The sequence below is a fragment of the Nanorana parkeri genome, unplaced genomic scaffold, assembly GCF_000935625.1.
Source record: "Nanorana parkeri isolate BGI_ZX_2015 unplaced genomic scaffold, ASM93562v1 scaffold903, whole genome shotgun sequence".
Taxonomy (NCBI): domain Eukaryota; kingdom Metazoa; phylum Chordata; class Amphibia; order Anura; family Dicroglossidae; genus Nanorana; species Nanorana parkeri.
The window spans coordinates 324638-352036 of record NW_017307171.1 but is presented as its reverse complement, the minus strand read 5'-3'; the positions used below and the strand labels follow the sequence as shown (position 1 = coordinate 352036).

Here is a 27399-nt window from a genome sequence, read left to right as displayed (position 1 = left end):
CCCATGTAATAAGTACTTCACAGTGCCTAAAGTGCACGTCCCTGTATGATGCAGTACAGAAACAGCACAATATTCACAAGTGATTCACAGAACCAGGAGCACTGGTAACTTTTAATCGAGCGCTCTATGGTCTGCCAAAAAGACTGAGGGGGCAATTCAATATAGCGTTTGTAACAGATTTCTGTCAGCACACAGCAATGGGAGGTCTTGCACCTAATTCATATAAGCCATGCAACACTTTTGGTATTAGTTCCAATGCGTGTAATAAATTGAATTTGTTTTTATTTGCAACACTTTCACATTGTCACTATTTCTGCGACAAATTCATAAAAAATACTGCCACGTTGGAGTTAAAGAACAAGTGCACCTTATCTGTAAGTGCACTAATTCTTTAGATAAATAAAACCAATGTCACGTTGTCCGCCCAAGTGTCCTTGCAACCGATAACAGTGGGACGGAACATACACATGGGATGGAATGGCTGATATGAACACTCCAATCACAATGCCAGCTGCCAACCATGCCTCCATGTAGTTTGTGCCACATCTGGCACATCAAATTCTGACATGTACATGTTTCTGGTATGTACATAAATCTTTTGCACTCACCAACTTTTGTTGCATTGTGACATGATACTCTCCTAAAGAACGTCTATGCCACGCTGTTTAAATTCCTAGGTATGTAAACAACTTAAGGCTAATGCTAATCCATTTTTCTTTCAATGCGCTTTTTTTTTTTCTTTCATAGGAATTACACCTGTGTTCTGTTTGTAACGATACATAATACAACTATGATGAGGAAAGCATACCATTTTTACCAGTGAAACCATGACACAGATTATGGGCCAATAAACATAAAAATACAAGGGACAGATTACCTGATGATGAATAATTCCAGTCTTGAGAAGCCTGATAAAATAGTCTTTATTTATACTCCCTGCACTTATGGCTCACATCTGCAGAGCAGATTGCCTTCAGTCTATCTTAACAGATGGACTAGATGGCAGACCTTAATGTGAACATTTTAGCTTAATGTGAAATACATTTAATACACAACTACAGGACGAATCTTAGTCTGTAAGACATTGGTTTTAAAAAAAATAAGAAATGAAGCCTCCATTATTTACTAGAAGACATAAATGGCAAGCAGTAAGCAGATGGGATTTATTAAAAAATATACGACTCGAATATCAAACTATTGGAAAAATGTACACATGCATCGAGCATATACTTGATTGCCTGTAATAAAATATTCCATTGCGTTGTAAATGCAAAAAGGGGGCTGTATTTAGCTGTGCATTGAATACTGAAAACTGCAGGTTTTTGATTCATGTTACAAAAAAATTGTACTGTATAGTGGAGTGTCATAAGGATCTAAGATACCTTTAATGTCTTTAGTATGTTGTAAAGAAGTGTCAGCACAGATGTTTAAACATCACATTTGATACACAACCCACAAGGGCAAGGTCAAGTAGGTGTAGCACATTTTAAATAAAGTACCATATTTATATGAATACTATTACTTCATACTTAATGCACTTCATCAGCATGGTATACCTTCTAGTGGCTCACAAGTTGATACAGGTTGCATAACCTCCAGTTAAAATAGTTATATTGGAGACCACTACAGTATACAGCACTTTCATAGTTTACCTTCCCCTCTTAAACATACTAAATGAATGTAAAAGGGTTCTCCAGGCAAATGGCTAAATATGCACCTGACTAACAATGATTTCAAAAGTGTGAGAATGTTGATTCATAGTTCAATAAGCGAAGTTGGATGTGGGGAGGTGACACAGGGAGCTGCAACAATGAACCAGGAACTAGATATGCCACCTGCTTGGCTGTGCAGTGTGACATAGATGTGCAATTCTCCTAAGAGACTGAAGGGAACCACAAATCATTTGGCAGTTCACATATTGTATAAAAATGTTAAAGTGTTAGGCTAAAAAGAAATGAGCTACGAAACGGACACAAGTAAAAAAAGGACAAACATTTAATTGGGAGAGGCCTGTTTTAGCAGAAGGAAAAACAATGTCAGTTTTGGATGAACCGTCTCCTTCATAACTCCCTTTTTAAGATCATCAAATAATAGAGGTAATCAACATCAGCCAACTAAATACATTGGGGGGAATTTATCAAAAGAAAGAAGCTGATTGGTTGCCGTGCACAGCTGCTCCAGATTTTATCTGCTCCAGTTTTGATAAATTCCCTTTTATGAATGGTAGTAAAAGGGATGGTGAACCCACAAGCATAGCATACCTGTCTGTAAGAAAACACATAGGACTAAATGAACTAGGAGCCAGTGATTACAATGTAGAAGCCAGAATGCACTTATAAGGAAGACCCTGCCTTAAAGGAGAACTATGGGGTCAGGGCTTTTCCCCATAGTTCTCCTAAGGGTAACGGGAGGACACAAACTAACGTCCTCCCGTCACCCTAGGCTCAGTATAACGTGAGCAACAGCTCGCGGTATACTGAGACGCCGGAGCCGGGACAGATCCCGACTGTCTGGATCCACCCAGCTGCGTGAGTGACAGCTGGCTCTGACTAACTAGAGGGAGAGCCAGCTGTACCCTCCCCTCCCCGTCCGTTTCACCAGTCAGCGCTGGAGGATCGGACAGGGGAGGGGGGGAATCCCTGCAGGGAGCCGTGAATAACAGTATGTGTTCGCTCACCTCCAAATCTATTGAGCCGACCTGTGACAGTTTCAGTGTCACAGGTCGGCTAGAACTATGAGGCTGATTTTCACTCGCCTCATAGTTCTCCTTTAATGATGTTATTTATCAGAGCTTTGATTCAGGTTGCTAACATTTTAATATACCTTATTTGCCAGAATGGCTAATTTTCAGAACTTCTTTTGACAGGAATGTGTAGCTTAATACTCTGAATAACGTAGATGAAGAAACTTGCACCAAATTGGTACAGGAGCCACCATTCCATAAACAGTAAATGCTAAATGAGTTTAAAGTGTGTTTCCACTTTTGCAGCCAAGTTGGGATAACACTACTTTATATTTGTTACATGTTCCCATAGCATAGCTATGGAATAGCTATGGAATGTGCCAATTGAAAAATCTTGCTTCGTTCCCATTGTCTGGTGGAGTTTGGTTTCAAATAATTAACCCTGTCTGTATTGTGCTGGTAATCAGTCTGTACTCTGCTGGCACAAATAATTTCTTCATGCCCCCATAAACACAGGCTCCTGGTAGCACCATTAGAGCCCGTTCACACAAGGGGCGTGCGTTAATTGCATGGTTCTGTGCAATAAATGCATGGTACCGTATAACACACCTACTATGCTTTAACAGTGCGGGGGGTGCATTCTGTTGCCTCCCGCACTGTTTATTATTATTGGTATTTATATAGCGCCGACAATTTTACGAAGCACTTTATACAGTGCACATTCACATCATTCCCTGTCCTCAAGGAGCTTACAATCTAAGGTCCCCATCTCACATGCATACATACGAGGGCCAATTTAGACACGAGCCAATTACACTACCAGCATGTCTTTGGAGTGTGGGGAGAAAACCCGTGCAAGCACAGACAGAACGTGCAAACTCCTCGTAGATAGTGATCTGGAGAAGGATTCAAACCAGAGACCCCCAATGGTACAAGGAAGAAGCGCTAACCTCTACACCACTGTGCTGCCCATGGTAGGTGCATCGTGGCTATAGTGTGTGTTAAATCGTATGGAACCGTGCCATTAATGCAATTATTCACATTACTAACATAGCATGAACTCTTACCTCTTCCTTTGAGTTGTCCGATTCCAGCCTTAGTGTGAGGTACATTGCTATGTGAGGCACGCCTTGCACAATCTGCAGGTGGTTGGCATGTTCTTCACCCCAGATCAGCTTTGTTAGAGGATTTATGGGTGGCTGCGTCTCATAATTTATTCTCGGAGGTTGGATCTGAGCATCAAGCACAGGTGTTTCAAATGTCAGTTTTACCTGTCCCCAAAAAAAAAAAAAAGAAAAGAAAGATCCAGAGAGGAAATGGATTAATATTACATTTTAAAAATCTAGTTACTTTAGAGAAGTCTATTAGTAGGAAATAAAAGGTGAAAATATAAAACACTTGCGACTAGTGCCAATCCCTTCATAAATTACAAGTCCACAGTAAAAAAAGAAATGCAATGTTCACACCACCTACCAGTAAAATAAACTGATCTCCTAAAGAAATAAAACCTAAAATATGAGTGATTCTAGTGTGCACATGTGTGTGTGGGTCATCCTAACTGGAGTTTGCTAAAACACTTGCGTATTAAACAATTGCCATTTTGTTTTAATAAAAATACAGTTAATTCATTAGAGACAGGATCTGCAGCATACTCTGTTGCCACACAAAGATCTACACTTGTGAGTACAATTGTTTTGATTTGATATTTCTTAGTAAATAAAAACTACTACACACTTCTATACTTTTGTTTTGTACACCTGTTCCAGTGACAATTGTCTAAAGCTGGTCATACACATAGATTTTCTGCAGATTTCCTATAATCAGATGCAAAAAGTGCAACAGATTCCTCCATCTATGCTAAAAACTGTGTGGATGGGGGAATCTCCCACTGGGCCGAGCTTCAGTATATTGCTAGTCGTTCCTGTTTGCTCTCAAAACACCTGAACAATGCCTTCATCCAATCAGATTGTTCAGGTATTTTGACAGCCAGCAGGGAATCAAACATGCTGATGGAAGCAGTACCAGACAGGTAAAACATGAATGGCCAAAACAACACCCAAACAGTAGAGAAAGATTTTTTAGGAGCAGGATATAAGGATGTAGGATAATGTCAAGGTTAAAAAGGTGAAAGGCAGAGAAAGGAGGCCCTAGGCCGCAGTTCTACCTTATCCTTATGGATAATCAGAAAAGGCTCCTTACAAGGCCGACAATTCAGAAACACGCCTGACAGAATTGGTGGTGATGTGGAAGGCAACCTTGCAAAAGAGTAGGGTCTCTGAACCCAAAAGGTTCAAAGGGTGACTGCGGAGCTGACAGGACTAAGATGACGTCCCACTGAGTCACCGGAGTGAGTACAAGGGAAAAAAGGTGAGTGACCCTTCTACACAAAGCCCTTCACTAGAGAGGGAGAGCCATGCCACCTCTGGAAAAGCATTGTCAAAGCAGAAATTTGACCCTTGATAGTAACTCAAAGCCAAATGCTGGCCTAGGCCAGACTGGAGGAAAGATACCATGCATCTCACAGAGTACTTCTTCCTTGCTTCACATCAAGCAAAATCAGCCTTCTGGGTGTGATAGTAGACCATGCAGTAGGTTGACTTCCTAGCTTTCAGAAGCATAGAGATGACAGCGTTCGACAGGCCTCTGCCTTTCAGACCTGGTTGGATGTCCTTGCAAAGATTCAGTGTTGAAGAGAAAACTGAATTGCTGTGAGCTCCAGGATATCGATTGAGAGATGAGCTTTCTCCAGTGATCAAGTATGCCGTCATAACAGACTTGCCTCTCCAGCGTTCCGGGCATGGCGCGGAGCTCGGTCTTCTCCCCTGCGCCGTCATGCTGCTCCTCCCTCCTAGTTGGCTTAAGCTGTGAAATTCAATTCCTCGGCTTGCGTGCAATAGAGCAGACACCAGGCAAGCTTCTCTTCACCCCGCTCTCCATGACGATCATACTCCTAACACTGTACCATCCTGGCTGGGCATTCCTTTGACCGTGCCACTATGCATCCTGAATAGGCATCTCTCCTAGATTACTTTATACCACTCTCCATCCTGATTTAACCCATCCACTCCTGGCTTATGGCTTGTGACAACAGAGCATCCAGTGAAACACATAGCTAAGTACCAGCATTACCTCTTCCTCTGAGGTGGCACTGTTAACCCCTTCTCAGCTACAGCATTGCATAGCAACTACTAACACCAATAGCAACGCTGCTTCTTACTTCCACCAAACGCAAAGCATTTCGGTGAAGATCTTTGGTTCGTCTCTGCTGTCGCACATACTTCATGTACTCATTATCTACCTGTGTTGAAGTGAAGTAACTTCCTCTAGTTTATTTATGGAGCCAAGGTTGGTGAAGTGTTAATTACTGATAAACTCATGTGTTACCCTGGCAATTGCTGAAGTTAGTTCTTATCCAATTGAGTGGTGTCACGTTGTGCCTTTGAGTCTTATCCAGTCTCAGTCTCTATTTCATTCGGTAAGTCTTCTCTGAGATGTCTGTAGCTGAGATCCATATTAAAACATTAGCTCTCGTAGCCTGTGTGTTACACCTGTACCAAGAGAGGACCCAGGACTCCTCCCCTGCCCAACAGACTGACATCCATCATAAGAAGATTTTCCTGACTCCAGCATTGGATTCAAACTCCCCCATTCTAGCACAAATCTGTTTTTGCTGGTCAGGAGTATGGGATGGTCAAGAGACTGCACCCTTATGTCCCTCACTGCCAAGATACTGACTTGCAACAGTCTGGAGTGAATTTGGGCATTTGGAACTCAAAATTGTGGCCTCAAAAGAGAGGTCCGTGTACTGAACCAGTTTGACCAACACAGCCAAAATTTTGAACTGCAACTGTCTGGAATGAAATGGAACATAGGGGATTGCCTGGAAGGAGATCACCATAAAGCCTAGCACCTTCAAGCAGAAGCAAATGGTTGAGCAACCCCTAGACCACAAACACCAAGTGTGGGAGTAGATACATAAGATCTTTTCCAGTAAAAGGAAGATCCTGAACAGGACCTTGTCTAAAACCAGGACCAGATACTTCAAGCGATAAAGAAGTTCTAGCTTTGACTTTGGAAGATTCAGAACCCTTCTGAAGCTCAACAGGGTTTAAATTGGCCAATGAAAGTTGGATGATAAGGCTTGTGCCGACTTCAGCTTGCGCTGAAATTCCTCACTATGGGAGATCTTCTGAAAATTAAGCAGAGCCAAAACAGGGGCCAGCACCTTGGTGAAGACTGGGGTTCAGTCGACAGGCCAAACAGAAGGGCAACAAAAACGGTAGTGTTGCATGTTTACAGAAAACCCCCGGAAGAGATGATGGACAGCAAAAATGGGGGATGTGCAAATACACATCCTTTATGTTCACGGATGCCAGAACGTCTCCGAGTGAAGAGAGGCGATGAAAGAACGGGTACATTTCATAAAGAAATATTAGACTTGCAGGAACCAGTCGAGAATCTTCAGATCAGTGGACCACTTCCCCTTTGCTTTGGGGACATTGAACAGTTTAGAGTAGAACCCCTGAAATGTTTCTGCCTCTGAAACAGGACCCCTACTAAAGGAGCTGATCTAGGGCAGATAAAAGATCTGTTCATCTTTGAGGCAATCTTGGCAAGTTTGACAGCACGAAGCGAGCAAAAGGCACAGAGCGAAATTCCAGTTTGCAACACGGTGCTCTTTTCCCCTGTTACTTCATTGATGTAAGTATCCAAGGAGTCACTGAACAGACATACCTCAGTAAAAGGCAACTGTTCAGGGCTTCATGGAAGGAAGCATCAAAAATCAACATTTAGGCCATATGATAATGTCTTATTTGGATAAACAGGAGACCTAACCTGGAGATTTGTCTGAGGGTACCTGCCAGATCATTAACTCAGCAGCGCAAGGCCACAGGAAAGTGCTTTAACTGTTTCGAGTGGCGGGGGTTCCTCAAGATGGACCCATGGTACCTAGCCATCGATTTTGGCCACACATATAAGGTCTGACACATTGCCATGGGGTAACAGGAGCTTGCATAGCAATAGGGTATTGCATAGTAAATTGTTTAGGTGGATTAAACAATTTGTTGGGGTGATCTCAGACTACTGACTTTTGGCAAGGTTGAAACAGGCAGCTCTAGCAGGAAACAGTCACACAAGACATCTACAAGGATAGAAATAGTGAGAAGAGAGGTCATGAGACAGGTCTTCTTCCTAGGAGGGGTCCAATGGACTGGATGCTGCCCATTCTTATTCTTCAACTTCTTCTTTAGGGAGTGCAAAACCAGACAGAAAAGTCAGAGGGGGCACCTGAGAGGAGGAAGAAGAAGATATCTTCTTGTGCCCTCTGTAGTCTGAGGATTACAATAGGTCTGACATTTTCATAATAAGTTTAGCCATTACTGAAGATTTGTTTCTGCATAGAGTACAGGAGGGTGTCCTGCAGGGTACTGAGGAAGACCCTAAGGCAGGTAGTGATGGGGAAAAGGAGCAGTACATAGGACAAGCAGAAACAGGGTCTTCAGAGGAAACAAAACCTTACACAGAGCTGTTGTAAGGCTGTGTGGCACCAGGGCCTGCCACCCAAACATCCCAGTGTCTATTATCTGCCATTGTCCGAGAGTGAAACCCCAGGTACTCACAACTGTGAAGGCTGGAGAGTGCCTTGTGTTCCAATACTGCAGGCAAAAGCAGTGCAGCAGTGCAGAGATCTGAACCACCTGCACAAGTTTTCAGTCACAGCAAGAACAGTGTGTGGGCAGCTCAGTGCACACAAGAAGAAAAATGGCATGCACATGCATGAGTACAGTACCCCAAGGGACATGAAGGTGCAGCATGGCTCCTCAGGCTGCATATGGAAACGAAAAAGAAAAAAAATGCGGCTGCATATACCCTTGATAAACAATCATATTTCTCCTTTAATTATTTTATGACGGTTATAAAAAAAAAAGGCTCTGTGCAACACATCCACTCTACCTTTTTGTCTGATTACATAGCATAATGCAAAATGAATTCTTATGGGTTACAGAGATGCAATGCTAACTTGCTCCTGTAAACATATGCATCTCTCAAACTTTGTTGGCTTCCCAGACAATAAAGCCTCTGTACTGAAGCTTTGACAGGTAATAACTTAAAGATATACGCTGGGAACACCCAAAGGGACGATCACAAAAATAAAATTTCTGGCTTGGACTGAGACTGATTCAGTTACCAAGAATACATTTTACTTTGAAAAGACAAATTGAGACATAGTGATAAATCTCTAACTCTTCACGTCTATGTGATTGCTCCACTGACAGGAAGAATGTTTATGTAGCAGCTACAAGGCAATTCACTGTTCAAAGTAACGCACTATAAACTTAATGGCTATCTACAGGCATATGTAACTACTCCAAGGGAATGCACATAGATTCTAAATGCATACATTTGTGCCAGAAAAGTTGGATTGGCTTTTGGTTATCATACTAAAAATTTTAAATGGAAAAATGTAGCAGTGGCAGTGCTTTCATTGAAGTTTGTACAATAAATAGCGGACGCCCTATTCCAGCCAGAGCCGTGTCTTTTACATGCCCTCTCATAATAAACAAGAGAATCCCAATGCTATTGTTTAAGGTTTTGTGGCAAATTATGTCTATTCCATGAAGCTGTGCACAGTTATGATCCTTTTGTTTTGCTTAATAAAGGAGAGGGTTGCTAATTTTAAAAGGAGTTTGTGGATTCAGTCTCTTCAAAGGTTTACTAGATGCATGAGTGAACTTTCTGTATGCATTTATATTTCAGGCTTGCACTCATGTATCCAATGCCCAAAAGTGAAACTCTGACAATCATTAAATTCTATCTTGCCACAGCGTTGTTGGCCCTGGCATCTTCCCCATTTAATTATCTATTCATAATAACACAGCATGTTGGACGCTTCCTCTGACGCACAAGCGTAATCATTCAGAAGGCTCTGCGTCTGTGCAGCTGCAGCGTGATGCGTTTTGCTGCAGCTTTTTTGTGCGCTTAAAATGGGCTTTAAAGGAGCAGTCTAGTGCGTTCCAGTTCCAGTGCATGCGTTTTTGATGCGTTCTGTTGCGATCAGGTGCAGCTAAAATGTGACAAGGAGGATTTTTTTCTGACTGCATCAGAACTGACTGCACTGGTGTGAACAGAGCACAAGAAATCCCATTGGGAATCATTGTGACGTTATTTTGATGCAGCTGCCAAACTGAACGGAGTGCATCACAACTGCACCTAGTGTGACCTAGCCCTCAAGTATGCGCTACTGTAGTTGTAGGTCACTTCCTGCAATTTCATCAGAACTCCTAAATGCAGACCCACCAGCCGCATAGAAAGGGACATGGATCAGAGATTTGCGGTCATGTAACCGCAAATAAAGAATCATCAAAAAGGTATTTGTTTAGAGCTTTACATACACTATATTGCCAAAAGTATTGGGATGCCTGCCTTTACACGCACATGAACTTTCATGGCATCCCAGTCTTAGTCCGTAGGGTTCAATATTGAGTTGGCCCACCCTTTGGAGCTATAACAGCTTCAACTCTTCTGGGAAGGCCGTCCACAAGGTTTAGGAGTGTGTCTATGGGAATGTTTGACCATTCTTCCAGAAGCACATTTGTGAGGTCAGGTACTGATGTTGGACGAGAAGGCCGGGCTCGCAGTCTCCGTTCTAATTCATCCCAAAGGTGTTCTATTGGGTTGAGGTCAGGACTCTGTGCAGAACAGTCAAGTTCCTCCACCCCAAACTCGCTCATCCATGTCTTTATGGACCTTGCTTTGTGCACTGGTGCGCAGTCATGTTGGAAAAGGAAGGGGCCATCCCCAAACTGTTCCCACAAAGTTGGGAGCATGAAATTGTCCAAAACATCTCGGTATGCTGATGCCTTAAGAATTCCCTTCACCGGAACCAAGGGGCCAAGCCTCCCCCCCTAAAAATAACCCCACACCATAATCCCCTCTCCACCAAACTTTACACTAGGCACAATCAGGCAAGTACCGTTCTCCTGGCAACCGCCAAACCCAGACACATCCATCAGATTGCCATAGTCTGTAGCTATTGACTCTGCAGACAGTTGGTGACTTCTCCGCACTGTGCGCTTCAGCATGTGCTGACCCCGCTCTGTCATTTTACGTCACCTACCACTTCGTGCCTGAGTTGCAGTTGTTCCCAGTTGCTTCCACTTTGTTATAATACCACTAACATTTGATCGTGGAATATTAAATAGCAAGGAAATTTCATGGAACACCTGAATCCAATGATTTGGAGTGATGTCCCAATACGTTTGGCAATATAGAGTATATTGAATGCAAAGGCAGACATAGCAATGTATGCAGTGCCTTTAAGATGTTTGTTTTAATTGGGCTTTTCGACTTCTTTAAAATTCCATTGTGAAAAAAAAGAAAAGAAGAAGCAGTTTACAAAGGGAGTAAGTAGCTTGAAGCAGTGCCTTCAGCAGCTTAAAAAACAAATCTAGGCGCCAGCTTTGGCAGTCCTTTCCTTGGGAATAGAGGGTATCCCGGCACAATTTAGACAACTGACGGTCCACATTTTATTAGCTGCCAGACTTAGCATAGTTAGAAAGTGGAAGAAGGTAACATCCCCTTCTATAGATGAAACTCTCTCTATAGTGAAACTTCATTACCACCATGAAAAACTCATAGCACTTAGGGAAGGGTCTCTGCCGAAATTTGACGCTAAATGGCTCCCGTGGGTCCGCTGGTCCAACCCAACCGCCTTAACCAGGGCCAAGTGAGCATCAAGAATGTGATCTGTATTGTCGGATTATGAGTGTATTGTGCACAATGCTGGTCCTCTTTAGTTCTGACGTCTATGCCCTTTAAAATGCCCACTGTATATCTAGCTTTGCTGCCATCCCTTTTTTTTGACCAATCTTACACAAGATACATATGTCAAATATGTGATGACTGCTGTTTATCCTTGTAATTTTGATTTATTTCTCATGTCTATTTTCCTTTATGTCTTTGTTATTGTCTGTTATTCTGGTTATTCGTTTTGCTTGTACCAAGGCTTTTTTTGTTATAAAAATGTGAACAAAAACTTCAAATAAAAATCTATTGAATTAAAAAACAAATCAAAGCAACACAGAAGTACCTGAAAGCATACTGCATTTGTCTGATGCCAGTTACATAAACCCTTAGGGCCCTGTCACACCATGCAGAGTACGTTTGGCCTCTGGAACGCAACCGGGCTGGCTCACTTTGTTTTAGGGCGGGAGGGGGCATGGTGGTGCATTGATCTCAATGGCACCGCAGCCATGTACCCCACCCGCAATGCGATCGCCGTCACCCAAACGCGCGGCACATTAGTAACTGCGTTCTGGTCCAGTGCGATCTACAAAAAATGCTGCATGCACTACTTTTTGCACTGGACCGGAAACGCAGCCACTGCGTGGTTCGTGTGCCGGCGATCGCACCACGGGTGGGGGCGTGGCTGCGGTGCCATTGAGATTAATGCACCGCCACACCCCCTCCCGCCTCAAATAAAGTGAGCCGGCCGGGTTGCGTTCCAGAGGCCGAACGCACTCCTGAAGGTGTGACTGGGCCCGTTCACAGCAGCAGCGTGTACTACTGCAAGGCCACTGGTGGGCACTGTGAAGGAAGCTGTGTAATACTTTTTTTCATGAACTTCAGTGAAATGTCACCAACCATTGCGATGTGGTGCAGTGCGTTGCAACCACTATTGCATGTCCAACTTTTTTTTCAGCACACACCACCGCATGTGGTATCATATCAGAGGACATAAGAAAAATTGCCGTCTTTGTGTTGGGACTGCACTGGGCAAGGCTGGGCAGCCCATTGCATCTGGTGTGAACAGGCGCTTAAAGTATTACATTCATGTATTCTACTGCAGGCCTACTTTTCACTTCAAGCTTAAAAAACCATGGTATTGTGAAATAGGATAATCAATGCCCATGATATGGTATGAATTTAAACGGGCAATTCCTTTTTGTGAAGATGATGGACAGTCTACCGATTCATCAGAATCTCTTGGAGTTCAAATAAAGCAAAATTACCTGAACTGTAACGAAGCCAAACAAGGAAGTTTCAGGATCCACTTGTGATAGCGACACTTGGCTATGATAGCCATCCCAAACTAATGGGCCTTAGCATTGCAGTCACCAAAGGATATAAGAAATTGGTGCATATCCAGTATTCAACCAAAAAAGGTGATATTACAGTTTCATGGTTTATTAGAGTTGTAGGGTTTATTGCTACATGAAGAATTAAGTGTAGTGAATTAGAAATGTTTTACCTGCATGGGGCCTGGTATACAAGATAAAACTCTTTCAATGTTTTCTGCACTGACTTCCACATCATTAACAGCAATCAGAGTATCCCCTGTTAGAAGGAAAAATAGACAGTAAATATGTACACATTAAGGCCCAATATTTATCTATTCCTGCTTAGTATACCCTCAGCATTCAGCAATGACCAGTGCTCTATTGACATTGTCAAATGAGTGGAAAAAAAATGTAATGACATGACAAATCTCTCCTTAGAACAGTGATCCCCGTTCAGATGGTCACAGATACAACTACATCCAGTGATTGGAAATTTGCTACTTTTTGCACATTACTTTGCTTAGTCAGAAAGATGATGCTAAACGGCAATGTGCAAAATGTGTTAGTCTTCAGACTGCTGGATGTAGCTGTACGTATCAATACCAATTAAATATTCTGATGAGGATAATGCCGCCAATGCCAAGTGATTTGTTTTTTAACTTGTAAAACCTTAAACGATGGAGTTAAAATACTGTAGTAGTTAGTTGGTCAGAAATGCCTTGTTTTGACACAAACTAATCACTTAAAATAGAAGCGCAGTTAACCAAAACCAAGAAGTCAGGCAGCCAAAAGAAAAAAAGTAAATCACAGCTGCCATGCAACTGCTCTATTGTTGCAACACGTGCTCCCTGCTTAAAACTATCTGCAGCTTACACAGTTCTACATCTAAAGTGTGAAGTCTCTTGATGCTTCACTTGAGTAATATAGAACATGTATACGCATCAGCAGCAATGCAAAGATTTCTATTCATACCAAGTATGCTAGAGCCAAGTTGAAGAGGCAGTCAGCATAACAGGTTACCAGGGCACTGTGATGCTAAACAATTGTTCATAGGAATCTGCTATTTATGTAACACATGATAACTCAACCGAATACACAAGTGCAAATGCCTAATATGTTACCTGGTTTTATGAAGCTTAAAGTGACATTAAACCCTCAGATTTTTTAACATAAACCAATACTGTAATGTGTGCCTTACTGTAATCCATGGTTGTTTCCCTTCTCTTTGCTGCTCTTCCTTTTAAATCCTCATGTCTTCTCATGCTTGGGTAGAACTTCCCTTTTCAGCTCAGGGCCTCTTCCTGTAGTGCTGGCTCAGGTTACAGGCCTATACAAACCTATACACAGACACCGTGTATCCATTCCTGAGACAAGGCAGTCTGCTGCAAAACAGAAGTTCTGCCCAGCATGAGAACAGATACAAATTTAAAAGGAAGAGCAGCAAAGGGAAGGGAAACAACCATGGATTACAGTAAGACACCAGTATAGGGGGTGGTGGGGCTAGCGGCTGGATACCACTAGAAAACAAGGAAATAACAAAATATAAAGAGCAAAAGAAAGGTAGTCTGGCCTCCATAAACAAGAAAAAACGTCTTAAATATCTAAAGGAGATGGATGGCCCATCAGGAGTGGAACATGCATAAAGTCAATACGGACCCACAATAGGTTAAAGCTAGGGTTTCCTTGATGATGTCCAAAGACAAAATAACAGCTTTATTAAATGAGAAAATGACCCTCTTTGAGAAAGTCTGGTCCCTATGAAATCAACATTACCTCCCTCTGTTGTTGAATGCTGGGCCTTTGATTTTTCTTGACAACTCAAACCAGGCCAAAAGCTGTGACCACAGACCCCTTAGACCCTTACCCCTCCCCTTTTCACCCTCTATCTTCGCCTGTCTCTAATCTCTTTTCCAGCCCACTGACGTACTGATGTACGATTCCGAAGTTATTCCAGTATGACCTACACTGACGTGCACTGAACCGCCAATGTACAGTACTACATTCACTCCAATGTATCCCACTGCGCTGACCCTTGTGTTTTCTTTACTTCACTGAGGGCCTGTTCACATGATTATCAGGTCCTGATCAGGTGCGGATCTGCAGACGTGGTGCTATGTGTTTTGCCGCGTTTTTGCTGGAGTGGGGCTGTCAGTATGTTAGCTGCAGGGCGTTTGACGCGTTTTGCGTTTCCGGACCGTACAAAATGTGACATGCAGTATTTTTTCTGTCGTAACCTGAACGGACTGCGCACGTGAGAACTGTAGCCCATAAAACACATAGGGATACATTGGGATGCATTTTTAGTGCAGGAGCGTACGGATCAGGTCAGCACAGAAAACGGACGTCGTGTGAACAGGCCCTAAAACCTCAGTAAAAAGCTCCAAGCACACAATTAAAGTGTGCCCATGTTTTATTTAAGGTATGTAACCTGCAGACACTTGATACAAGTAGGCAACTTTCTAATATACTTTATAGGGCTCCCTGTGGAGCTCTAATATATAATTAGAAACTTTTATCCCTGAGCTTACAGCTGGCCCTTTCCCCTCCTCTTTACTGTTTGGCATGGTGGTCCATCACTTTGATTGAACAATAGCAAGGCACACAAGGAAAAAAGGGCAGGGCTATCCTGGACATCAGGAATTGCAGTTAATTTTCATACAGTTTTGTGGGGGGAAAAAAAAGTACACCCTCTTTAAATGTTATGCTTTTAAGTATCAGGACAGATGAACAACAACACATGGCATATTGTAGTGTCATTATTTATTATACAGACATAAAGCCAGAATGGAGAAGCCATGTGTGAAAAACTAAGTACACCTTATGATTCCATAGAACCGTCTCAGTAGCAATAACTTGAAGTAATCATTACCTGTATGACTTTATCAGTCTCTCACATTGTTGTGCAGGAATAGTGGTCCACTATTCTTTACAACGTTGCTTTAGTTCATTGAGGTTTGCGGGCATTTGTTTATGCACATTAATTAAATTTTTCACTAAATATTGGGGTTTAATATGGAGTTGCGCTAATATTGCACAACATAAAAATTTGCAACTACCACCATTTTATTCTATAGGGTCTTGGCATTCAGAAAATATATAATGTTGGGGGGTTTTAAGTAATTTTCAGGCCTAAAATGTGGAATATAACATGGGTACAAAAAATGAAAAAAAAAAAAATGAAGGGGTTAAATTGTTTGGAAATGGTCTTATAACCCTTTCCCGATTGATGGGCAGCAATAATTGCTATTCTAAGATCATTGCTGAAGTCTTACCGCCTTGGCATTGTATTAACACACCTGAATGCTCCAGACCAGCAAACTGCAAAAACTTTGGCTTTGATAGAGGTGTCACACTTGCGGATGATCAATTAATCAAGGACATTTGATTAGCAGCACATGGCTGCTACTTAGCTTCTTAATTCCTATGGAAGCAGTAGGATGTACTTAGTTTTACACGCAAAACTTCTCCATTTTGGCTTTATATAAAATAATGACATGGTGTAATATGGCATGTGCTTATTCGAGGTATGTACCTAAATTTAACAGCTGCTAAAAGGAGCAGATGATTTTTATTAAGTCCTGATATGGAAAACTATAGAATTCAAAGAGAGTGTACTTTTGTTTCACACAAACTGTATATTAGAGATTGCAGAGTTTCAAGGCTCCCTACTGAAAAGATACCCCTTTACATACTGTGTTGGTGACCCCTATCACTAGGACAGGCAAGAGAAATACAGCCTATTACCTTCAATGCATTTTCTTTTTATGCACACTGCTGCAAATGAATAAAGGGTTGACAGAACTTTAACCACTTCAAGATCAGGTGTTTAGACCCCCTTCCTGGCCAGGCCATTTTTCAGTACTGCAGTACTTTGACTGACGTTTATCCCGTCATACAACGCTGTACTGAAATTAATTTTATACCATTTTTTGGGGACAGATAGAGCTTTCTTATGGTGGTATTTAATCACCACTTTTATTTTTTACTATATTAAGGAAAAAATGTTGACATTTTTGGGAAAAAAAAATTGTTTTTTTTCATTATGTTAGGAAACAATGATTATTACCCATATTTTTTGTAAAATATAAAATTTTAAAGCATGACAAACATGTCAAGCTTTAAAATTGCGCGCACCCGCGAAATCGCTCTTTAAAAAAAAAAGCTTTTTTATTTGTAACTTTACATTATTGGGGGGGAAACTTACAATTTTTTTTTTCCTATTACTGTTTTTTTACAACGGCCGGCCGGGAAGTAGTTAAAGAGATTTGCAGAAAGAAATTCCACTTACCAATAAAGATTTGGCGGCTTTGGACAGCTGGACTTTCTGGAATAAAACCATGTATAACTAGTTTCTCATGCCTTGTCCATTTATGCACTGCATCATACTTGCCCTGTCTTTCCATAAGCTTACTAGTCCTTGAGGACTGATGTACAATCCCAATCATTGCCTGCAGCAGGTTCAGCTTCTCATATGGTCCATTTTGAAGTAATCGGTTTGGATTAACATACAGACAAATGTCTTTGTACTGCTGATGTACAATCATTCCAGTTTTATTGCTAGGCTGGTGTTTGAGGATAGATGTTGGCCCTGCTTGGCTGTTTAATCTTGCAGATCCTTTCTTGCCAATGTGTTTTTTCTTCAATATTTTAGAAAGTCTCTTAAACCGTGGCTCTGTCTTTTTATCTTTCTTGACATCTTCCGATATCACTTCAGCTTCATTTTCACAAAACCGCACATGGTTTACACCTTGGGAGTTTAAGAGAGTTTCTTCCTCTCCTTCACTCAGTTCAATATAGAAGAGTTCTCCATTTCTTTGTACACTCTCCAGCCACTCTGGCTCCAAGTCACTACAATGAAAACCAAGATGTTTAAAATTACAAATCATAAAGAAATATATTGGAAATACAGCTTGTTTTAATAATTAACAACATAGCAAGGTAGGATGATATACAAGCTAAAACTCATATTTTTTACTTCTGCTGTGGCATGAAGTTAAAATGTATTTAAAGACATTTTTTGGCTGTTTGTTTCCCCACTATAGAGATTCACTCTCATTATTTGTCCTAGTGACCACTGTCACCAGAAGAAAATGAGAGGAAATCCATTATTTTGAGCAGTCACCAGAACAAAAATGAGACGCTTGTTCGGGTGACAACTGTCTACACGTGAGACATTTCCTGTCACTGCATTTAGAACAGGAAATCAAGGGAAATAAAAGGTTTTTAGATATACTTTAAGGACTGCTATTCAACACTCCAATCCAAGAGCTGCAGTGGCCAGTAAAGGCCCTCACATTGAACTGCTAAATAACTTGGCTTATAGGACACCTGTCATGAGAAAAACATTGAGGTTGAATTCACTGAGCTCACCCAAAAATTCTAGTTGTCTGACTCTTATGCTATTCCCTTTGATTCAATACTAGCCCAGAAGAGATATGCAAATAAAGTAAACCTACACAGAGAAACATGGAGGTTTCCATTGCACAACTTAGTCTGAAAATGCTAGTTGCTTGGCTGTCGCAGGCCCCAATCTGCAAAAGGCATGCAGCAAGTAAAGTCAGAATGCCTAACCAGCCTGTTTCCACTTATTGGATCAGACCAACCTGGCAGCTAGCCCCTTATTGAAGAGCCAAAGGTGCAGTGGAGAGGCCAAAGAGGAGGGCAATAAACAGGAAACACACGCAGGTCGATCTGCCGAGAAGATGGCAAGGCATCTATGATTGTACATGGAGGCCAGAATGTCTCCCAGATGGAGGGAAGAAATGACTGAACTGGCATAACACATGTGGAACTTGCAGGACCCAAAAGAAAGGTATTAAGAACCTTTTGGGTTTGGGATACAGTGAACAGGTTTGAATAGAAACCCTAGAACCTTTCCTCTTGTTGGACAATGGCTATGATCCCTTGCGAGACGAGCTGTCCACCGATCTGAAATTCCTGCAAGTAGCCTCTGGATACAATGTTCTGGACCCAAATGTCTGCAAGTTCCAGTAGGATTCTTTTAGTTAAGGACAAAAGCCCTACACACTGCAGCTGAGGTCCAGGGGTTCCCAAACAGGCATATCTGGTGATAGGGCAGCAAGATTTATGCAACATGCAGCTCCTGGTAGTCTTCATCCACTAGCTTGTAGACCCCTAAGGGGTCTTCAGGGACAAGGTTCCACCAGATGGGTGCACCTCTGCCTTGGACTTGCAAAGCAACCTGCGGCAGACTCACATGTTGCACATACGTATCTAGGTGAGAGCATTTAGCAGCTCCTAGTACCAGAGGGCACATTAAAGACTAGCTCCCCTTATTATTCTCAGCAGGATACAGACACAGCTTCCGTGACGATGCCAAGGGTTAGCCGATATGTAAAGCTGCAAAGATTAGCCCCTTCTGGCTCTGCAGCAACTGACAAAACATGTGTATGAAAAAGAATGTTGATAAAAGGAAAAAAAGAAATCTCTCATGGAAGACTTTTGCTCTCCTTGAATACTAGCAAAAAACTGAGGCATGCTGGGAGTGGGATGGGTTATAATGGGCTGCCCTAACAGCTTTGTTTCGCCAGTGTCAAATCCCCTGAAGGCAAATGCATCTGAATACTTCTGTGTCTCTCACAATACAATTAACACATAGGATTTGAGGCTGGGTTCACACCATTTTCCGGACCAGATCTGGAACATAGTGCATTGCGTTTTTGCCACATTTTTACCACGATTGGAAATGTATTTATTTTTTAGCATAAATTGGTCTTACATGTGCGTTCCAGTGTGTTCCGTGCATTTTTGATGCGTGCCAGTGCATTCCAGACCAGACAAAATAAGACAAGCAGTATTTTTCTGGTCTGGAATGGACTGCGCTGGTGGGAACAGAGGCCAGAAATAGCATAGGGATACATTGGGATGCATATTGGGTCCGGAAACAATCTGCTCTGGAGGTAATCTGGATGTGGTGTGAATGGGCCCTGAGGGTTAACAAAAAAATGTGAAAGGACCACAAAGTGTCTGCACTATTGGAGTAATGTTAGCTTGATTGATTCTAGTTAAGAAAGAGAGTACTTAAGATGTATTATAAAAACAAAAACCAAAAGACAAATGTGTGAAAAACATTTTAACATGCCAAAAAAAAGTATTAAAAAGACCATGCGTGAGAACTAAATCTTAACCACAAGGTAATGATTAGTGTAAAACAGTCAAACTGAGAGCACAGAATACTATCTAATTGGCTGAATGTGTCATACTTTAGTTCAATAAATTAGGATTTTGTCACCTATAAAAGGCCCTGCAGGAGGACGGCTGGCTTTTCACTTCTGTGTACATAGCATTTCATTACATCCTTGTACAGCTGATTTCAAGCCTCTTCCACTCAACACTTCTCAATACTCAGCTTTTCAAAGAGTAGAAGAATTATACAGCTTGAAGATTTGGTTTACTTTTTTTTCTTCTTCCTTTTACATAAACCATGGGAATGAAAAACAGATGCCCCTCCAGAGACAGAAACAGCTCATATAAGCATTTTAGTATGCAACCACTGCTAAGGCAGCGTTTACACAGCACAGCCTCATTCATTTGTGGCTTTCAGCCTGCAGACAGAGTAAACAAGCATGTCCACATAGGCTTGGGACCCTTTAGAAATGTGCATTGTGAATGACATCTCCCTAATTCTATTGCTGCTTTCTCCTAGATGGAACTCTGCTTACTTTGTGTGTATTAGAGAACGAAGACCAAATATATTCACGGTTCTGTTGCATTGAGCTTATCCAGTTTGACATAAACAACTTAAACGTTAGAAACCGCTTTGGTATACAAAAGATCATAGGACACAGAACAAAATGTAGATTTACTACAGAAATGTTATATTACAGCCGGACTTTGTGGTTTTTTTTTATAAATTACTTTTTCCTCTTATTTCAGCATTTGCACGGATTACCTCCAACTAAAACATTATTATTTAAAAGTCATTTGATTTTGTTTTACTACCACAAGCCTTAACCCCTTCATGACTGAGCTAGTTTTCAGGTTCTGTTCATAAATGACTGACACATTTTTTACATTTTTGCTGTGTGATTCTTCCACAGCAGTAATATACTTTCTTACTAAATGTACCCACACATATTATATATAGTTTTTTAGAGGACAGATAGGGCTATATAATTATATCACATATGTGTACCTAACCCCTCACTTAGTTTGAATAAAATAAAAAAAATGAGGAAATAAACAAGAAAACACTTTTTTCACAAGTTTTGATTATTATTATTTTTTTTAGAATTTTTTTATATTAATTATAGTATAAAAAATATATTTATATATAATTTATATTTTCCTAATTTTGTTTTACACTTTATTTGTATTTTTTTTACACTTTGTAAAAAAGAAAAAAAAACTTTTGTTTTTCTTGTCAGTTTATATCAAGCAATCACTATGACAAGCAATCACTTTTTGGCTATTAGGCTGATCCAAACTTAGGAGCAGCTAATAATAACCTTAGAGACTGATCCTGACTTTAGTCAGATTCAGATCTCACTAAAAGCTCTTTGATCGTGCCTAGACGATCAGAACTGATACATTTCACTCAAAAGATATACATTGTATCTCTTTGGTGAAATGTATCCAAACATCGGGCTCTCGAGCTGTCAAAACAAATAGCAGAGAGGTGAAGTGAGTCACTGCTGCCTCTCTGCTATTTTGAGCTGTCAAATACGGGATCGCAAATTGCGGTCCTCTATTTGCATGTAACGGCTTCATTCTTTCATTAATGAAAGGAAGAAGCTTTTACAAAAAGCTTAATTATTTCATTAATTAATGCCTCAATACTGAGACATTAATGAATGACTGTTAAATGCTGAGAATCAGCTGTTACCGGCATTACAAAGCCTGATATAACTCGGCACGTGTACGTGGCCAGTCATATAGGCACAAAGTGACAGGACGTACACTGTACGTCTCCCGTCACGAAGCGGTTAAAGTAAGGTAATTGAAGGTAGACAGTTTCTTTCTTCTCTGAAGATTTTTTCAGCGTAATTTATGTGATGCCCCTGAATCCACTTATGCTTAATTTCTTCAATAGTCCCAAAAGAACCACTAGTTGGTTTTCTCCGCAAAAGGTGCATGCCACTAGAACTTGTCTTTGGTCAGTTTAGCTGATGTAACAAAAGATGCAACAGCATCACCAGTTCTCGACTTTGTTCCACCAGACCATATTTCAGACCAGTAACCCTCAACACCATCGGTACCTGGTTAAATAACATCTCCTGAAAAGGACTTCTAGGTGCTGCTGACACTGATACAGCACCCAAACACTGATCTTAGCCATAAGATTTTGTAAACCTTGAAAAATGAAATCAGAAATGGAAAAATTTATAATCAAAGCTTCATAGAAAAAGGGCATCACAAAAGCTTGTCAGATCGTTTTGGCTTCTATCCATCTTCTTTTACTCCCTTGAGGCAGCACAATCTCAACTCAACTCTGTTCAGTCAGCATTGAACCAATAATCTAAATGTCTAACTTGCTGTTCTCCTAAAGGCCATCGCTACAGCAATGTTTACTACACAAAAACAAAAAGATATATGCAAGAACCCAGTTTGCTTCATAATATGAGAGACAGAATGCCTCTTAGAACCAGTGATCGTACAGAGAATGAGAAGGCTTCTTGTGGATTGCCGCTTTTAATATACAGTACCAGGTTTTGTGTCACAGATCAAAGCATGGAGTAATTGATACCAAGATACTTGTATTATAAAATACAAGTGTCTTTGCATACCAGAAGAGGCCACTGACTGCATACACTGTGTGCACAATTATTCGGCAAGTTGTATTTTTTGAGGATTCATTTAATTATTGAACAACTACAGTGCTCTCGGTCAATCCTAAATGTTAATAAACATATCCGATTTCAGATATTTCTTGGCCCAGTCTTGACGTTTCAATTTATGTGTCTTGTTCAGTGGTGGTCGGGTTTCAGCCTTCCTTACCTTAGCCATGTCTCTGAGCACTGAACACCTTGTACTTTTGGGCACTCCAGGTAGGTTGCAGTTCTGGAATATGACAGCACTAGAGAATAAATGGGTTCCTGAGAGATTCACGTTTTATTCTTCTCAAATCTTTGGCAGTTACTTTGCGTCTTTCTTTCTCAACACGTTTCTTGCGACCCTGTTGACTATTTGCAACAAAACGTTTGATGGTTCTGTGATCACGCCCCAATATCTTAGCAATTTCAGAGGGATGAGTGCTGCATCCCTCTGAAATACTTTTTACAATTTTTGACTTTTCAGAGTCAGTTGAAACTCTTTTTTGACCCATTTTGTCTGAGGAAAAAGAAGCTGACTAATCATTTTGCACACCCTGATATAGGGTTTTGATCTCCTTAGGCCACACCTTCCCTCATGACACAAATACACATCACCTGATATGCTTAAATCAAATAAGCCTTCAAGCTTCTACAGTTTGGAGTTGGACAATATGCATAGAAATGGTGATTTGGTCAAAATACTCACTTGCCTGATAATTGTGCACACACTGTATGACCAATTATCAGTCAACATAGACAAGTGATACAGCAGAGTCCATATAAAATGTTAACATTATAGCGGTGCAATTATACCGGTGCAATGACACTGGTCAAGTTAGGCCATACATTTAAAATTGAACTCCACCCAAATAGTCCTTTCCTCTTTCAGTTTTGGATATAGTGAAGGATTGAAATCAATGTCAGGCTTTTTGCACTTTGCCTTTGTGACAGGAAAAGAAAGGAATCTTCGGTACAGCCGCAAACATCAATAAGAACCTGTTGGACCTAAACTTTGCCTACTCTGTTAAAAAGGCTGGAGATGTGTTATTGAGAAAGCCTGGTGCCACGCAGGTCCCTTCGCCTGTGCCACCTTGAAGAAGGTACTCTGCGCAGCCCCAACATTTTTACTATTTTCACTTTTGTAATGCTATGTTAATACACCGATTTCAACCTTTTTGGAGTGCTGGTGACCCTTCTTCCATTTTGATTCTATCACGCACAGCGCCATCCGTTACTACAAGCACCCTCTCTTGCTATACCTGGTCAGTACGCTGTATGGAGTGCAGTTTTAACTGAACTATCTGCATGGATCATAAGATTTTGTATATATTATACTGTCACTTTTTTCCATATTGGCAGAAATATTCTACTAGACTTGACTGTAGGTTTAAAAAGCAAAGTTGTTACTCTGGAGATGTTTGGGGTCGTGCTCATTTTGTAAATTATCCATCTGTTACACATCTACTTGTACCGTGTTTCCCCGAAAATAAGACACTGTTTTATATTTTTTTTGGTTCAAAAAAACACACTAGGTCTTATTTTTGGGGTAGGTCTTATTTTTGGGGTAGGTCTTATTTTTTTTTTTAATGTACAACAATCCAAAGTTAATGCAAATCCAAATTAAATATTCCAAAATGGCAAAGTTAAGAATAGGGTGATCAGGACAATCAGGGATGCAATACCTTTCCAAGAGCGCTTTCACTATAGATTCCTCACAGGCAGAGTGCATTTGGTATCAATCCGCCTGTGACAGGAGTCGGCGCTATAGAGGAAACATCAGCTTATGCGACTCTGCTCCCTCCAGTGCCGCCTCGCTTCCTCTAGCGCTGGCTTCATTGGCACCACTGATTCTCTCCCGCGGCTCTTCAGGTTCCCCCATATGCCCCCACTGGCCCTGGCAATGGTCACAACTAGGTCTTATTTTCGGGGTAGGTCTTATATTTGAGCAATTCCCAAAAATAGTACTAGGTCTTATTTTCGGGGTAGGTCTTATTTTCAGGGAAACAGGGTAGATGTGCTACAGCAATATTTTTGGCGGGTTTGGCAGCATTAAAATTGTATGTTTAACTGAGTGCTAATTGCGGTTATTGCATTGGCTGTAAGCATAACATTCCCAAAATGAAATGCTATATGGCAGACTGTTTATGTGTTATAACTGACAAGTATGACTTTTTATAAAATTCAATGCTCTCCGACTTAAACACAAAGCAGTAACGGAATATTTACATAACGTTATAAACAAATACTTTGTGATTTAGAAATATTTTTATTTTTTAAGAGGATTCTTTTGAATGATAAATACCAGGGATGCACCAATACTTTTCAAGTACCAGTGCCGATACTTGGCATTTTCATGAGAACTACCAGGGTTGCAACGGCTGCAGCTATGCCCTGGCTCTGGGGCTCCACCACTGTCCTGAAATCATTAGTCTGTATTGTTTTAGAAAATCTGTCACATGACAATAAACAAGAATGTATCAGTACTTGTATTTGCAAAACTGGTATCGGTGCATCCCGAATATATATGTTTATAAAAACAAAATCATACATTAAAACTGAGATGTACAAATCCCAGGAGCTCCGTGTGCTCCTTACAAAATGACAGCTGCCTCCTAACTTTTGAATTTTTCTCTAGTCTAGTAACTTGAAAAGTATCTGTACTTGTACTTACGGTACTTGGTATCGGTGCATCCCTAATAAATACATATAAATTTCAATGTAAAAAAACTTTACACTTAAACAAGAACAAAACTCTGGAAGCTGTACCCAAAAAAAGGTAGGCAAAGGACTAGACACCAATAGTGTATGTGGTCTCCCTGCAGCTGATCTTTTCCCCATTAGGTCTGGTGCAGACCTGGGCCGCGTGACTGTGTGCCGTGAGGCCTAATTGATTTCAATGGGATCACATCCGCGTGGCAATCGCTGAAAAAAGGTACATGTACATTTTTTTGCCACACGCGGCCTTTGTAGTGTTTGATTGCATTGGCGGGAAACTGCGCAATCCGTCTGCCGTGACTGAGGTGCCATTAGAAAAGAATGGCAACACCAGTGCGGTCAGCGGTGGTGTTCGGTCACTCTGTGACGGCACGGCAATCGCGCAGTCACGGATTGTGAACCTGGCCTTACTGATTTACCATGACTTGTTCTGCACTCTATGCCTATGTCTCTATGTTGAAGCAGCAATCATGGCTGAGGCAGGACTTCACTTCCCTTTCTCATATTTGAGCCTCCAGCAAGGAGAACAGTACAGAAGCAGCCTCACCAAATCTCACTCCAAATCTGGTGAAACTAGCAGTCAGATACAGCAGTGCCTTAAAGCGAAAGTAAACCACTGTGTAAATGTATGCACAGCATACTTGCACATTAGGGCACACTTACTTTACAAGTGTGCCCTTCTACATCGGTTCCATCTTTGGTCCCCCACTGTCATCTCCGCCACTTCTGGGTTCCCAGAAGTTCTTTGGCCATTGGGTGGCAACTGATGATGTAACTCTTGCACATGCGCACAGGAGGTACATCCTCCGCTGCACCTGGCCCATTGAGGGCATCTTAGAGAGTATGTACACTGTGGGGGGAATTTATCAAAACTGGTGCAGACAAAAGCTGGAACAGATTTGCACTGCAATCAATCAGCTTCTCTGTCTCATTTACAAATCTCACCTGAGAAAACTGAACAGAGATGCTGATAGGTTGCCATGGGCAACTGCTCCAAATTCTGTTTGCTCCAGTTTTGATAAATTTCCCCATAGTGTCTAGACAACCTCACATACCAGGAAGTGCACTGCTATTTTTCACGAGAAATTTAAGACAAAAAAGGTAAAATTTTGAGGGTACTGTTTAGCCTCAATGAACATTTATAAATGTCCTCTGTAACATAGCAATCTTCACATTTCCACTTCAAACTGTATATTCAACCAAACACCCCTGTTAGACAGCTGTCACCAGAACACGTGCCCCCAGCTGGCTCTAGAGACGCAGAGTCAGCTGTCTGGAGATGGTGTGAACAAGCCCTGAAGCCTATATTCCATTGGATATCATCTATGCAACTGTACATGCCTTCCGTACTTTGCAAAAATAAATCTTTGCTTTCTAAATTGAGAACACAATGAACCCATTCCAACTAGAAGCAGAAAGTTGGAAACTCTCTATAGGTCACTGCACGCTAAATCGCCGAGTGTGAGGGCTAGCACAGGTTTCAGCACAACACACTGTTTAGTGTATGGAGAGTGTATAAAGTAGGGATGCACTGATATATCGGCCCCCGAAACATATCGGCCGAAAATTGCACTTTTGGCATAATGCCGAAAGTGCAATTTTTCTGCCGATACATCGGCGCATCCCTGATTTCTTTCCTCCGAGCTGGGTGCTGCTCTATGTCTCAGCGGGGAGAAGAGAAAGTGACAGCCGGCCGAGCGTTGCAGTGGAGAGCGCTGTGACCGGGACGGCGTCTCCTCCCACACCGCTCTGCAGCCTATCACAGTCCGGCAGAGCGATGTGTGGGCGGAGACAGCGCTGTCACAGGAGGCTGGGCTTTCCTCTCTACACCGCTCGATCAGCCTCCTGTGACAGCGTGTCAGAGAGAAGAGCAAGGTACACACACTCAGCGATCAGTGATCGCTGAGTGTGTGTACATAATTGAGGAGATGGTATGTTAACTATATCCTCAATTATGAATGAATGGGAGTGATCTACATCACCTTCATTCATAATTGTAGTTACAGTAAATAAACATTGTTCTCATGTTATCAATGAACAGGAACACTCAGAGGATTCCTGTTCATTAATAACAGGGGACACAGAGGACTCTGTGTTCTCAATCTCTTTTTCTATTTTAAAAAGGGAAATATCGGGGTCTGTTTGGACCCCTAATATTTCCCAAAGC

The 27399-nt window shown here is 41.4% G+C and overlaps 1 protein-coding gene across 1 annotated transcript in view; it reads right to left on the bottom strand.

Annotated features, from left to right (window-relative positions):
• INTU (inturned planar cell polarity protein) overlaps window positions 1–27399 on the bottom strand; it is a 65531-nt gene that overhangs the window by 33218 nt on the left and 4914 nt on the right. Inside the window, exons 2-4 of the mRNA XM_018565951.1 lie at window positions 17033–17592; window positions 12936–13021; window positions 3751–3954 (exon numbers count right to left, since the gene is read on the bottom strand). Of these exons, the coding sequence (XP_018421453.1) occupies window positions 3751–3954; window positions 12936–13021; window positions 17033–17592 (850 nt within the window). The remainder of the gene's footprint in view (window positions 1–3750; window positions 3955–12935; window positions 13022–17032; window positions 17593–27399) is intronic.